The sequence below is a fragment of the Capra hircus genome, chromosome 13 (assembly GCF_001704415.2).
Source record: "Capra hircus breed San Clemente chromosome 13, ASM170441v1, whole genome shotgun sequence".
Classification (NCBI taxonomy): Eukaryota; Metazoa; Chordata; class Mammalia; order Artiodactyla; family Bovidae; genus Capra; species Capra hircus.
Genome location: NC_030820.1, coordinates 15884239 through 15900299, shown reverse-complemented (window position 1 = coordinate 15900299; position 16061 = coordinate 15884239). Strand labels below are relative to the sequence as shown.

The 16061-nt window shown below is 46.7% G+C and overlaps 1 protein-coding gene across 1 annotated transcript in view; it reads right to left on the bottom strand.

Moving 5' to 3' along the window:
* Nucleotides 1-16061, bottom strand: part of PROSER2 (proline and serine rich 2) — a 44296-nt gene that overhangs the window by 18841 nt on the left and 9394 nt on the right. Inside the window, exon 2 of the mRNA XM_018057006.1 lies at nt 4668-4886. Coding sequence (XP_017912495.1) covers nt 4668-4805 — 138 coding nt within the window. The 5' untranslated portion in view covers nt 4806-4886. The remainder of the gene's footprint in view (nt 1-4667; nt 4887-16061) is intronic.

The window sequence follows — 16061 nt, the reverse complement described above, 5'->3', positions numbered from 1 at the left end:
CACCAGTCAGAATGGCTGCGATCCAAAAATCTGCAAGCAATAAATGCTGGAGAGGGTGTGGAAAAAAGGGAACCCTCCTACACTGTTGGTGGGAATGCAAACTAGTACAGCCACTATGGAGAACAGTGTGGAGATTCCTTAAAAAATTGCAAATAGAACTACCTTATGACCCAGCAATCCCACTGCTGGGCATACACACCGAGGAAACCAGAATTGAAAGAGACACATGTACCCCAATGTTCATCGCAGCACTGTTTATAATAGCTAGGACATGGAAACAACCTAGATGTCCATCAGCAGATGAATGGATAAGAAAGCTGTGGTACATATACACAATGGAGTATTACTCAGCCGTTAAAAAGAATTCATTTGAATCAGTTCTGATGAGATGGATGAAACTGGAGCCGATTATACAGAGTGAAGTAAGCCAGAAAGAAAAACACCAATACAGTATACTAACACATATATATGGAATTTAGGAAGATGGCAATGACGACCCTGTATGCAAGACAGGGAAAGAGACACAGATGTGTATAATGGACTTTTGGACTCAGAGGGAGGGAGAGGGTGGGATGATTTGGGAGAATGACATTCTAACATGTATACTATCATGTAAGAATTGAATCGCCAGTCTATGTCTGATGCAGGATACAGCATGCTTGGAGCTGGTGCATGGGGATGACCCAGAGAGATGTTATGGGGAGGGAGGTGGGAGGGGGGTTCATGTTTGGGAACGCATGTAAGAATTAAAGATTTTAAAATTTAAAAAAAATTAAAAAAAAATAATAAAGTCAAGGTGATGCCCCACAATAAGATGGGTGGAATTACAAAATGGGTTTTCCTTGTACCATCTCTTCTTCACTGGTCAAAGAAAGACGTTCAGAAGGCTACTGCTAAGAGATGGATAGAAGAGAGAGCACGGGCCCAAACAAGATGAAGAGGCGAAAAGAAGTGGTGCTGTTCTCCACCTGGGCTAACAGGGCACTTGGTGCCAAGCACCGGTTAGACACTGGGCGTTTCATCTCTACAGTAACCCTGGAGAAAGAAACCACTATCCCTCTCAGCCCCCCACCCCTTTTTGAACTGATGGAGAAAGTGATTAAGTAGCTGTTCCAGCTTACAAAGGGAGGCAAATTTAACTTGAACCCAGGCATGTCTCCAATATCCTGTGTTTATTACTATTCTGAGCTGCTTTTCAGGCTACTGAATAGCATCAGTAAAGAAGAAAGCAACTGGAAAAATGCATACAGATTTCTGGGAGGGCTTAAGAGGAATTATAAACACCTTGGGGAATGGCTTTCTGATCTATGCTTGGCTCCACTGTGGAAACTACGTCCCCCAGCACTGAGGCCCACAAATGCCTTCCAGCACAGGCAGCTCAGAGCTGTAAGGCTGTGCTCACCCTGCTCACCTTGACCCCCCTGGGGTTTACAAATGTAAAAGATTAACAGTCTTCTCATCTTTGAACCGAAAGGTATTTCTAATATTTTACCATAAATATATCCATGATAAAAGTTTCACAATAAACCATTTCTCCCTGTGACTGTGGAGCTGAAACTTAACAGACCTCCTTTCAAAGAAGAGCTTTGGTTTCTGAAGATGACTTCCTGGGTCTGACGTCCTGACAAAGAGTCAGCATCACACATGTTCTCCAAATCTGACAGAAGAGGGTATGAAAGCCCCACCTGCCTAGAAGGACACTGCATAAAGAGCTTTATTTACATGGTGGTCTCTTACAAACTCCCCAAGTTCATTTCACAGTTTTGCTTCTTCTGATTCAAACACCTTATAGCTGCTCTGGTGACGTTGGTCCCTCTGAAAGGCTCTGTTCCTTTTCCCCTACACCTTTGTGGCCAAGAGTGTGATGCGCCCTGGGGATGAAGGACTTGTCCCCCACCTGTTGGGCATGCTGCTGGTAGGCGGCCCTCAGCTGGCAGTCCCCTTGGGAACTGTCCTGTCAAGGTCGGCCTCCCTCCAGGGGTGTCCCAACCCAGGGCTGATGGCTGAGTAGTGGGCGTCCAGGCTCCACGCTCGGCCCACTGCGAGACAGCTGGAGGGCCTCCCAGCACCAGGGCTTCCTGAGGATCAGCTGAGGCCTTCTCTGGGCCTGCATCACAGCTTCTCTCTCTGCTCAAGTCCTGCTTCCTCTTCCTTCCAGATGCTGAGCCCAGGAATGGGCCTAAGAAGCTTCCTGCATTGTGACCTCCATCTCAGAATCTGCTGCCCCGGGGAGCAAACCCGCAGCCTATTCTGTCAGGATGGACCACAGCTGCCAGAGTGCAGGCTCCACCGGCATCCTCACCTCTGAGAACGTGTTTCAGTGTCTGAGCAAAGGGAGAAATCACACACGGGCTCCCCAGGTGGCGCCAGTGGTAAAGAACCCGCCTGCCAGTGCCGGAGACGTGTTCGATCCCTGGGTCAGAAAGATCCTCTGGAGAAGGGCATGGCAGCCCACTCGAGTGCTCCTGCCTGGAGAAACCCATGGACAGAGGAGCCTGGTGGGCTGCAGTTCATGGGGTCACAAAGGATCGGACACGACTGGAGCCACTTAGCACACATGCATGCAAAAAATCACACGCACAGAAGAGACAGAAAGCGTCCTCCATGGGCAGGTTTGCAGAGCTCCCTCAAGTCCTATCTGTGCGTGTATGAGTGCGAGCCACCGCAGAGGCTGTGGCGGGAGGGGGTGTTACGCCTCATGTGAAGAAGGGGCCCCGCAGGACTGTACCAGAGATGGGAAAGCAGCGACTTGCCGGCCCCAGATTCAGAGCGCTTGACACACCTGGGGCCATGGTCTCTCCCAGGAGGAAGCAGAAGGGATTATTTTTACTTTCTAGGAAAAGGGGTCACGGAACCCTAAGAGGATGCTAAGAGATCTGTCTCAAGCTCAACCAGACAATGAATGTGAAAGACACAAAAATAATTCAAACACTGACATAATATCCACCGCACCTATTTCCTCAGAGACGGAGGTCATCTGACGACCATTCGCAACTTTATTCCCCGCCAGGCTCACAGGGCAGCCCTTCAGACTGTGTTCCTCAGTTAGCCGCACCACATTCACATCAGAGCAGGGCTGTTTCCAGCTGTGCTTTGGAGAACAGATTCCACCAATGACTGGAGTATTAATCTGTATGTCTTCTCTACCTAGTATTTCAACGTGTCTTTAGAAAAACAAGTTGTCTGTTTGGGGCTGTGCTGGGTCTTCGTGGCTGTGTAGCCTTTCTCTGGTTGTGGTGAGCAGAGGCTACTCTTCCTTTTGGTGCCTGGCCTTCTCATTGAGGTGGCTTCTCTTGTTCCGAAGCACAGGTCTAGGGCATGTGGGCTTCACTAGTTGCTTAGTTGCCTCGTGGCATGTGGGATCTTCCCGGACCAGGGATTGAACCTGTGTCCCCCTCACTGGCAGGGGGATTCTCTACCACTGAGCCACCAAGGAAGTCTCAACATGTCTTTTAACATATACATTTTTTAAATTAAAAAATTAGTCCCAAATTCTCCATACTTAAGGATTTATAGGTTCTCAGATATTCAGAGAGTAATTTGTAACATATTTTTCCTTTGGTGAATCAATCAAATAAAATTTATTACATACTTACCAGGGTGGTTGAAAAAAGAAAATATGCAAGTAGGAGTCTGTAAGATTCTATTCTTACTACTAACTGCCCTCTATTTCTTTCTTATGCTCAGCATGAAAAGTGAAAGTGACAGTCGCTTAGTCATGTCTGACTCTTTGTGAACCCATGAACTGTAGCCCACCAGCTCCTTAGTCCATAGGATTCTCCAGGGGTTATCCAAGAATACTTGAATGGGTAGCCATTCTCTTCTCCAGGGGTATCTTCCCAACCTGGGATCAAACCTAGGTCTCCTGCATTGCAGGCAGATTCTTTACCATCTGAGCCACCAGGTGAGTCCCTATGTTTAGCATGAAAGTGAAAGTATTAGTCTCTCAGTTGTGTTAGACTCTGCGACCCCAGGGACTGTAGCCCACCAGGCTCCTTTGTCCATGGAATTCTCCAGGCAAGGGTACTGCAGTGGGTATGTTCAGCACAGCTGAAGTTAATGTCAGGGCTCCATGTATCTAAAGGAAATTCATGCTCCCATTAGAAGACAGGCTGAGGTGAACAATGGACCATTATTATTAAGATTCAAGATGAACTTTCTCCTGTCCTTCCCTCTATGAATATGAAGGTCTCCATCCCTAACCCTGAGGGGTGGGGAGAGCCAAAAGGTCATTTCTTAACTTTAAAGACTTTTCTTCACTCAAGTGGCCAAAGCTTGTTGACACTCATGTAAAGGTCTGGACGCTGAGAGAAAGGGATATGGAAGCATTTATACTTATAAAGGAGTTAAACATCTGTTTTAAAGTGAATTTGATTTATCTTGTGAGGTGTTTCCCATCTTCCAGTCACTGGACCGTAAAGGCAGGTATCTGGGCTGGACTGGGGGCCGCCTTCAGGTACGGTGTGCTCTGGGTTGCAGCAGCCAATTCTCTGCTCTGCATGTGTGCAAAACGTTAAGATGACTAACATAAAAATGCCACTTCAGAGAGAAAATATTCCAAAACATCAGGCCAGTTACCCCAAAAGGATGCTGTAACATACTCCTGAGAGGGGGGTGAGGTCAGCCAACATCCAAGCACACACAGCACCAGGGAAGCAGGCACTCACCAGAGTGAGGCTTCTGGAACGGGAGCTGCTGGTCCGGCTCTCCAAGCTGCTCCCTCTGCTCAGGTCGCCGAGCCTGCAGCCGGGCAGTGAATCAGGGTCCATCTCCCAAGAGTCTGACTTCCGGTGATGGACAGGCATCCCCCCAGTAGCCCCAGCCGCTGGCTCACTCAGAGGAAGTGGGGAAGGGGCCAGTGTCCCATGCCCAGGTGGTGGTCACCCCTGGAGGAGTAAGCACAAGGCGACAAGGGTTAGTCAGCGCAGATGGGGAAGGCCTCGCCCCCTGCAAGACACAGGGGCGTTGAGAAAAGTCAGCTGGCCTAACAGCTTCCACTGTTAAGACAAGTACGACCCCCCAGGGTCAACTTGTTTGGTGATGCGCATTTCCAGTTCTCCTTTATCTCCTTCTTCATTGTGAAGATGTAAGGATAATTTTTATGAAGTATAGTTGACTTACAATGTTGCAATTTCTGCTGTATAGCAAAGTGATTCAGTCATATATATACATATATATATGCACACACACACACACACACACACACACACATGCTTGTTTACACTCTTTTCCATTACAGTTTATCACAGGATATTGAATATAGTGCTCTATGGTAAACAGCATGATCCTGTTGTTAGCCATCTTAGATAGTAGTTGGCATTTGCTAATTCCAAACTCTCGGTCCTCCCCTCCCCTGCCCCCCGCCCCCTTGGCAACCGCAAGTCTGTGCTCTATGTCAGTGAGTCTGTTTCTATTTTGTAGATAAGTTCATATATAGATTCCACATATAGGTGATATTATATGATATTTGTCTTTCCCTGTCTGACTTACTTTACTTAGTATGAAATCTTGAGGTCCATCCATGTTCCTGAAAATGGCATTATTTTATTCTTTATGGCTGAATAGTAATAAGATTTTTTTTTTTTTTTTTTTTGGCTGCACAGCATGTGGGATCTTAGTGAACCTGGGCCCATGGCAGTGAAAGCACCAAGTTCTAACCACTGGAGTGTCAGGGGATTCTCATAGTAAGAATTATTTTTAAGGAAAGATGGGTGTACTAAAAGCTGTTTCAGTGCTGAAAATTTGATGAAATCATATTCTGACACCGTCCTCTGCTCTCTGGGTCTGTGTGTCCATGCTCCGCACACTCCGTCATGTTCAGGTTCTGGCTTCCCCGTGCTGCTCATAAATTCTGACCTTTTCTGCCTCAGACACCACAACATTATGGTTCCTTTCCAGCCTCATTACAGTTCAGAGTTTAGGGGGAGTGACAAGACCTAATGAATTGCTAACACAAGACTGACACTTGGGAGATCCTAGACTCCTTGGAGGCCATGATTCTACTGCAATTTCTACATAAGATGCTAAGGCCCCATCCGTTAGTTAATACCTTCGGAAACCTCATGTTTTCACTTTCAGGGGCAAAGACACTGAAATTGTCCCCATCCCGCAACCCAAGCCCCTTAGTCTCGCACAGTCCTCTGGCTGTTCCAGCAGGAAATTCAGTTCAGCCCCTGAACAACAGACAATCGAGGTAAACAAAACTGTCTAGAAGACCAAGCAAGCCTAGCGGGGAATACGGGAAGACGCCGCCTGAGCTATGTGTGACCTGACGTTGCAGCAAGTGGAGACATGAGTGTTCTCCCCTCCCCAGACTGAAGGCGCCGCTGGGAGGCCTCACAAGCCCCTGAAGATTCCTGCGGGCCGTGAGCTAAAACAGCCCTAGGCACTATCCGGGTTAGGTATAGGCACTAGTGTGTACATCACTTCGACTCTTTCTTTGGCTGCAGCCCTTGGGATCGTCTGTCTTCACTGTGGCATCTTTAGCTGTGGCATGGGAACTCTTAGTTGCGTCATGTGGGATCCAGTTCCCTGACCAGCGATTGAACCCGGGCCCCCAGCGTTGGCAGCATGGTCTCAGCCACTGGACCACCAGGGCAGTCCCAATGCGTGTATTATTCTCAGAGAAAACATAATCAGTATTGAACACTGTTAGGTGGACCTTGTCATTTAAGACGTCCAGAATTACTGCGCAATCTCATAGAAATCCTGAGACATTAGAACAGATTAAAAAAAGAAATTATTCTTCACCCCCATTTTTCTTTATTTCCCAGGTCAATTGGCACTAGTCAAATGGCAATTTAGGAGCGAGGCTAGGGAACAGAAAATTCTCAGTGTATATACCTTTTTGTAAGTTGCTATTGTGCCAAATGGTTTAAAAAAAAAAGAAGACTTGAGAAAATGTTAAAAGTTTTGCAACTTAACAATAAGAAAGCCTAAACAAATAAGTCTTTAAAAAGAAGAAAAAGCCTAAATAAATAATAAGAAAGCCTGCACTGTCCACATAGCGAATAAAATGCGACTCAGAAGTTCAGGTATCAGTGGTGAAACTCCCAAGAGTATCACTCCAATGAATTAAGTGCCTGCTGTGAGTTGAGCACGCGCACACACACAGTGGACACACTCAGTGTGTGAATGGCGTGGCCGGTGACAGAGCCAGGTGAAGGCAGACAGAGGCATCACAGCTGCATCCTGGGGTCACGGGGGAAGTGGGACAGGAATTCTTAGATTCCTTCTGCCCTGCAGATTCCTACCTCCTGACTCAGCACTGCCTCATCCTGAACTAAGTCATCAAGGCTCACAGAAAGGGGGGGCGGGCAGTGAGGTGTCCCTTCAACATCAAGAGGAAAGGCAGGAAATGAGGTACTGATTCACCTCCAGTGAGGGACCCCGGGGGCTGTGTGCTGGGTGGGACAGGACCTGGCTTGTCCTGCCAAGTCCTCGGCAGACTTGGCTCGGGGTTTGTGCAGAGTGCAGCACGTGGGGCAGGGGTAGTAACTGACCCCACCATCCGAGAGCAGGCCTTTCTCCTGTGCTTCTCTGATGGTTCAGCGGTAAACAATCGGCCTGCCGATTGGTGTAGGAGGCGTGGGTTCAATCCCTGGGTTGGGAAGATCCCATGGAGGAGGAAATGACAACCCACTCCGGCATTCTTGCCTGGAGAATCCCATGAGCCGCAGGTGGGCTACAGTCCGTGGGGTTGCAAAAAGTCGGACATGACTGAGCAGGCGTGCACACCTGCAGTTTAAAAGTTCTTCTGACACTAAAACGGCAGTGCTTAGACTTCTACAGACATTCCCTTGAAAGAAGATGAGGAAACTAATCAGAATTCTTCAGAAGCCAGAGGTTGTGGGGGAGAAAGTGGAGACCTTGGCTCAATACCCTTCACAGGCTCACAGAGTCAAGCTTCTTTCATCTCTTAAGGAAGCAAGAACCAGGGGCTGCTCCTGGTCCTCATTCTCCAGGAGCCAAAAATATAGAATTCCCCAGGAGAGCCACGGAGGGGGGCGGATTTCTGAGCGGGAGGAGGCCGGGTCTGCCCCGTCAAGGGGACAGCCAGAGAGAAAGAAGCAGGAGCAGACCCATCTGCCAGTGGCCAGAAGCTGAGGGTCTGTGAGTTCACGACCACCTCACAAGGTCTCATCTCCTGGCCCAATCAAGGGCTCACGTTTTATGGCTGCAAATGTACGCATTATACAAAGGGAGACCGGGGTTGCTAAGAGGGCCCCAGAGATGAACACCGCCTTCTGCCCGGGAAGCAGAGCAGGAGGCGTCTCAGGTTAACGCCATGGAGGGAACCACGGCCAGGCGTGTACGTTCTCTGCTCATTCGATGGGAGCCAAGTGATGCTGAGTAAATGTTTCTCAGCATTTACCAGGAATATCCTTTTCTGCTGAGGTCCAGTTTATCGGGACACGGCTGCAAGTGAGCCACAGTCTTGGTAAATCTCCGTGTGCCGAGTGCGGCCAGTCGTGGCCCTTGGAGCTGGCAGTGCTGGTGGAGCTGACGGGGCTGTGGCTGGTGAGGCCAGTGCACGTCCAGCAAGTGCATGGGAGCCAGAGAGGAGGGTGGCTGCCCACCCCCACCCTCCCCTGTACGTTCCAGAAAGACCTAGAATGGCCTGGATGGAAGGCAGCCGGCCCTCCTTCCACCATCACCCCCGTCCATCAGAGTTCCAACTGCCCACAGTCAGGTCTGCAGAGCAATCCAAGGATCTGGGTCTTTCCATCACTCACCAAACCCTAGAGCTGAGTCATCTTGTCAAAGACCCATCTCAGGCACAGCAGCTTTCAGCCTCGTCACACAAACAGCCTTGGGGACATCACTGGCTCCTCCTGCCACTCACAGCCAGCCAGCTGCCCGGCCCTGTTGATTCTTCCTGCACAATGTCAGCTGGTTCCACCTCCTTTCTGGGCCCCCTCCAGAGTACAGGACCACATTTTACCACATTTGACTCTGCTCTTCACCTTTTCCACTCTTGACCATCCTGCTGGATTAATCTTGAAACACCACTGTGATGTCACCCTTCTCCTAAAAGCAATCACCCACCCCCACCGCCAGGCTGCAGATTCAAAGTTCGTCCTACTCATCAGGCTTCCCTGCTGGCTCAGACGGTAAAGAATCTGCCTGCAGTGCAAGAGACCCGGATTCGATCCCTGGCTTGGGAAGGTCTTCTGGAGAAGGGAATAGCTACCCACTCCAGTACTCTTGCCTGGAGAATTCTATGGGCAGAGGAGCCTGGTGGGCTACAATCCATAAGGTCACAAAGAGTCGGACACAACTGAATCAACTTAGCACGCATGCCTTGCTTCCCTTTGCAATCTAACTTCCTCTCTAATCTCAGCATATTCTTCTGATGTTTACCGTTCTCCTACTTCACAAGGAGCAGATTCCAGGTACTAGAAAAAAACAGGCAGGTGAATAAGAAGCATCTTCTCCTCAGGGGAACTTGATCAAGGTATTGGTCCGTAATCTAGCAACGGGTCAGACCAGACCTACTGAATACATCTTCGGGGGTAACACCTGAGCGTGTGCATCTTTATCAAGTTCCACTAGTAATTCTGCCATGTGGTGCCAACTGTAACGGAGGACGGACGCATCACTGTGTTCAGCGCCTTGACACAGCACACGGGAGTCAAGGGGAAGGTGCCCACACTCTCTGGGAGGGCTCAGGGACTTTCAGAAAGGCCACCACTAAGAGATGTTTGAGATTTCAGGAGACTGCTAATTAAGCAAACCGGGCTGGGCATTTGAAACGGAGAGTAAGCAAAGCTATGGAAACACATGGCTTGTTTGAAAAGTGGTGAGTGGTTGAGGTGAAGCGCTGAACTGGGCTAAAGCACAACGCCGAGCGAGCTGGAAAAGGGAGGAAGTGCAAACAGATGTACAACGAGCAGACCTGAGCAAAGCAGGGCGTGAATTTTGTTTTGTTTAATTTAAAAAATTAAAAAATGTGGGGGGTGTCTTCATTGCGGTGCACACAGGCTTCTCCAGTTGTGGCAGTCGGGCTTAGCTGGCCCGTGGCATGTGAGGATGTTAGTTCTTCGACCAGGTTCCCTAGAGATTTGAGGAATAATGACTTATCAGATCATTTTATTGCCTGGGAAACTCCAAAAGGCCCAGTGTCTCAGGAGGTAATACAGGACAGATGAGTTTGGATTTAATGAGAGAAGCAGAGGAGACACCCACAGTCAAGAAACCCGGGGACAGTCTAGAAAGGAAACACTGAAGACAGCCTGGCTTTACTTGGAGGGAGAAACCCTGACTTTAAACTTTTCTTGGATCACAACTTAGCTCGAAATTAGCCAGGCAAAGGCTGACCAGACCCAGTTTACTAAAGAGTCTAAACTGGAACAGATGAGTTCCCTTCCATTCAGCTACTAGGCTTTGTCCCACTGGGGTGGGGGGAGGGGATCAACTTCTTCTGAGACTTAAGATTCCCTGCAGACAAGCTAAACGGAATCACAAGGGTGATTATTGTCTTTGCAGTTCCGAACATGAAGGGGAAAATGATCCTCCTTAACCAAGTGATGTGGAACTAATTTTGCTTAGCACGACTGTGTGACAACTCTAAAATGAGAACCGCTCCGACTTGCTGCCAAGGCAAACTCTTGACAAAAGACCTGGGTTGGGTCTTGGGGCTCTGAACCCTGTGGACTATGATCCAGGCTTAGAGACCCCAACTCCTGTCCAGACCCCACTGTGAACTGCCAGAGCCGAGGTACTGTCGGCAGAAGCACAGCCTTGGCTGGGAAAGGGGGAGAAACGAGCTCCTTAAAAACACCCCCGCTTCCCAGGGCAGGCCGGATCCATGTGCAAACCTACATCCCGCTCTTCCATCATCTCATTCTCCACTCACAGGAACATGGGGAAGTTTTGTTCCCAAACCTAGAAAAACAATCTGAGGATAGAAATTACCTTGACAGCTATATCCTGAGAAATCCCAATATTATGATTTAGCAGCCAAGCTGCTTCCAAAAAGATAAGTTCTTGACCTTCAGGGATATTAAAAATGCAGGAGCTTCACAGTGGAAACTGTTTCTGAGTCACCGTAGATCATTACCAGGTGTGGGCTTTTCCTCTGGTTAAGCAGTGGGTGCAAGTAAAGATAAGAGTCATATTACATGGAAGGTATACACTCTGAGATAAAATAATCTGAATATACACAATAGACATTGTTAGCCTTAGTGCTGGCAGTTTTTGTGTTTTTTAAAAAATATTTTTATTTTGGCTGCACCAAGTCTTAGTTGCAGCACGTGGCATCTTTAGTTGTGGTATGTGGAATCTAGTTCCCTGACCAGGGATCAAACCCAGACCCCCTGCATTGGGAGCACAGAGTCTTAGCTACTGGACCAGGGTCATCCCAATGCTGGCAGTTCTTAACAATCTTCATTTGTCTCCTAACACGCTCTGAGTTACTCAAACAAAGATGGCAGGAGTCCTATTTTATGGTTTCCTATAGTTTCAGTTTCTGTGCTCATTCCTAGTTCTATGGCGGTGATGTGCAGTAACAAAAATGAGTTTCATAATGAGGAATTACCTAGAAGATGAAGCTGTGATTGTTTCATTAGCCCAGTCCACAAATTTAAAAGGAAACAGAGTCCTGATATTCTTTCTTTTCTACTATTCAACTTAATTAGGGCTTCAGTAGAATTCTTAGGCTATAAATAATCATCTCATTTCTCCCTCTAGTACTTTACAGACAAACTCCACAGAAACGATCATGCTCTGGTTATCACAACACACCTGATAGTGCAACACAGCTCCATCCTGTCTCCCATTTCACACATAAAGGACAGTTTCTGCATGCCCCCCAACCATCCCCCAAGGTACCAAAAATGCTCACTTAGACACAAACATACAGAACTGACCTGGCAGGTGGGCCAAATACTTTTGAGGTCCTGAAATTCATTTTCCTCCAAGTTTTATGCTCTCAAAACTTTGTTAAAAATAAAACAAAGACTCAATTAGTCTCAATTCACCAGTGAGTTGCACGGACCTAATTAACCTTTCTGAAATCCTGGATTCCTTTTGGGACCACAGGCCTGTCAAAGTTGGCAGTTTTCGTTTTCCTAACTAATCCTGCCAAAGAGCTGACCTGCAAGAACCAGGGCTTTCAAGTGTCTCTGGAATCGGCCTAACTTTATCTCTTCAAACCTGTTTTCCATGATACGAACCCTTTTATCCAGCCTGGTCTCCCTAACGCTCTGAGCCACATTTGGATTGCCTCCTGTCACTCTCCTCCCCATCTTCAGAGCCTGGCTCAGAAACGATGGCGAGCCTCTTCCACCCTCCCTTCCTTCTGGAAGTTGCTCGTCACCCTTCTCTTCACCTGTTCCTCCCACCTACTGCTCATCTCCCACCACTTGTTAACCATGCAATGCCACCTCTGTCCCTTGGATACAACTCACACATCAGATCTCATTATGCGTGTAATTCTTCTTCCTCAGTTAGGCTGGACTTGCAGGCAAAGCTCCCTCTCTCTCTTTTTAAACTATAGCCGGGGATTTTGGAAATATTAGTCCCAAACTATTGACTTAGCATTCATTATATAAGAAAAAATTATATTTTATTTTAAAATTTTTTATGGAAGTAGAGTTGCTTTACAGTATTGTGTTAGCTTCAGGTGTATAGAATAGTGATTCAGTATTTTGTGCATTTATATTCCATTATAGGTTATTAAGGGCTTCCTTGATAGCTCAGCTGGTAAAGAATCTGCCTGCAATGCAGGCGACCTGGGTTCAATCCCTGGGTTGGGAAGATCCCCTGGAGAAGGGAATGGCTACTCACTCCAGTATTCTGGCCTGGAGAATTCCATATAGGTTATTATAAAATAATGGCTATAATTCCCTGTGCTATACATGATATCCTATAATAGTTTGTATCTATTAATCTAATACCCCTAATTTGTCCCTGCCCCCACCTTTGATAACCATAAGTTTGTTTTCTATGTCTATGAGTCTGTTTCTGTATTTACATGCATTTGTATGACTTTTTAGATTCCATGTATAATCAATACATGGTATTTGTCTTATTTCACTAGGCAAAACTCTCTGTGTCCATCTACATTGCTGCAAATGGCAGTATTTCATTCTTTTTTGTGGCTGAGTAGTATTATATTGTATATACATCACATCCTCTTAATGCAGGCATTTCCTGATGAGCACCTGGGTTGCTTCCATGTCTTGGCTATTGTAAATAGTACTGATATGAACACAGAAGTTATATTTTAAAACTCTAAAACCATTAGAGTATCCTTAAGATGGACCTTTGACCTAAAGGAGAAGTTAAACGTGTAAGAATCATTTTAGACACGTTAACCTCGTTGTGGTAATCACCCTTTATCCCTCTGTCATATTCAGAGACCAAAGCCTTGAAATTTAGGAGAAATTACTCCCAGTCAACCTAGAGATTTCAATCAAGGACAAATGCGGAACAGGAGGGGAGAACGTTAAACACGAACAATGATATGTTAGAAGCCTGGCAGCAATAACACCGGACACGCTAAACCAGTAATGCTTCCTGATATTAACACGTGACAAGTTACAGGACGCATGCACCCACGTGTACATCCACAGCTGTGACCAGGACCAACATGAAATCTCAAAATGGGCTGCCACAGAAACAGACAGCAGAAGCAAAAGAAGTATGTACCAGCCCCAAGCAAGCTGCACCCTACGTCAGACATGGACTGGCGATTCAATTCTTACATGCTTGGGGCTGGTGCATGGGGATGACCCAGAGAGATGTTGTGGGGAGGGAGGTGGGAGGGGGGTTCATGTTTGGGAACGCATGTAAGAATTAAAGATTTTAAAATTAAAAAAAAAAAAAAGAAGTATGTAGCAGCTATTCTTTAGTATGGGCTCTTTCTCCATGTCAAGAAAACAAAGCCTTGAAAAGAAAAGAATGCCTCCAAAAATACTCACTATGCGAACTAGCAAACTAAGACTAGATCCTAGCACAGAACATCAAAGGAGACTCTCAGGTAGAGACTGGTAGTTGTTGGGAGAGCTGCGGGCAGGGGCTTACGTGTCTGGAGTTTTAAATCGTTGACGTGGTTAGTGGTTTAGCATCCTTTTCCTACGGTTTTGCTTTTTCTCTGAGTTGGGTATTTTCCTTACTTCTGAAAATGTCTTCTGTAAGAACTTAGGACCTTAAACTCTTAACTAGCACTCAAGGGTATTAAAGACAATTAAACACTTCAAAGCCTGGCAGTTTTACTTCTCCAGAAGAATCTCCATGCTTTCATTTAGAGGTTTTTTTTTTTTTTTTTAATTAGAAAAAAAAGCTCTTACTGAAAAATAAAGAAAAACAAGGTTGGTTTCAGATCATCTCAATTGTGAATAGTTTCAACTATTGATAGGAGGCAGTAATTAATTTACTTAAGGCCATACGCCACATGAAAGTAATTGATTCACCTACATGTAGGCAAACACTTTCACATCAGAGGCCTCACCCAGGTAGGCTGGTTAACCTGCCCCAAGGGGAGCAGTCTTTCCACTCCAGTGTACCACCACTGAACAGAAGAGGCAGAAATCAGACCTTCCCAACACAAATCTTCACTAGAAAACAAATTTAACCAGATTTGAGTTTTGTTACTAATAACAAAAAGTAATGACCTAGGAAGAAGCAAACATAAAAGAATCAACAGGAGGGAAATCTAGCTTCATCTGATGAAATGTCTGCAAAGGTAGACACTTCAATTTTTGATATTTTTAGCTCATTTTTTAAAAGTGGAAAGAATCCACCTGCAGTGCTGGAGACTTGGGTTCAATCCCTGGGTCGGGAAGATCCCCTGGAGAAGAGAATGGCAACCGACCCCAGTATTCTTACCTGGGAAATCCCATGGGCAGAGGAGCCTAGCAAGTTGAAAGTCTAAGAGGTCACAAAGAGTCGCACACGACTGAGCAACTAAACATATACCTACTGCATTTCTGGATTGTTTGACAGATTAAAAAAAAAAAAGATCGAAGGAAAAATCCCAGCTTAAGTTGTTCTTTTTTTATTAAACAAGCTTGTGTGCTTTCTCTTTATTCAGCAAATGTTACCGGAGCAGCCACTGTGTGCTGCTCCACGGTGCTAAAACATAGAACTTCTTACTTGGACATAATAAGTGTGCCTTATTGCTCTATAATGCTTTTTCTTTCTCCTGAGAAGCTCAAAAAAATTCTTGGCTGAGTCTTTCATTCCTCCTCGCAGCAAAAATAAAGCTGACCGAGAGCACGTTCATCCAGCTCTGGTATTTATAACACCTGGTGAGACCGGAAGCCAAGACCTAGTTTACATGTCTTATCTCAGGTTGAACAGATTTAAATCCAAACCGGAGGGGAGCAGAACTCCCGCAGGACCTCCTGCTGGGTCCATCCACTGCGTCCAGCTTTGAACCCCGTCTTCTCTAGTCTCTCTGCAAGCCCTGTGCCTGCATCTCCAGAGGCTTCCTCCTGCCTGCATTCTTCCTGGACACCCCCTGCTATCCAGGAACAAAGCACTCAACTCCCTCCCTGTAAATCCAGGCCTGTGGGCACAGGCTCCTACCCCAGTTTTAACAGAGGGGAAAAGATAAGGGGCTTTCAGGACTTTTTCAAGAAATGAGGACCAATATGAAATAGGCTTCCCCAGTGGCTCAGCGGTAAAAAAAAATCTGTCTGCAATACAGGAGTGTGTGAAAGTTGCTCAATTGTGTTTGACTCTTTGGGACCCCATGGACTATTCAGCCCATGGAATTCTCCGGGCAGAATACTAGAGTGAGTAGCCTTTCTCTTCTCCAGGGGATCTTCCCAACCCAGGGATCAAACCCAGGTCTCCTGCATTGCAGGCAGATTCTTTACCAGGTGAGCCACTAGGGAAGCCCAAGAATACTGGAGTGGGTAGCCTATCCCTTCTTCAGCAGATCTTCCTGACCCAGGAATCAAACTGGGGTCTCCTGCATTGCAGGCAGATTCTTTACCAACTGAACTATCAGGGAAGCAAAGCTGGAGACCTGGGTTCAGTCCCTGGGTAGGGAAGATCCTCTGGAGACGGGAATGGCCACCCACTCCAGTACTTCTGCCTGGAGAATTCCA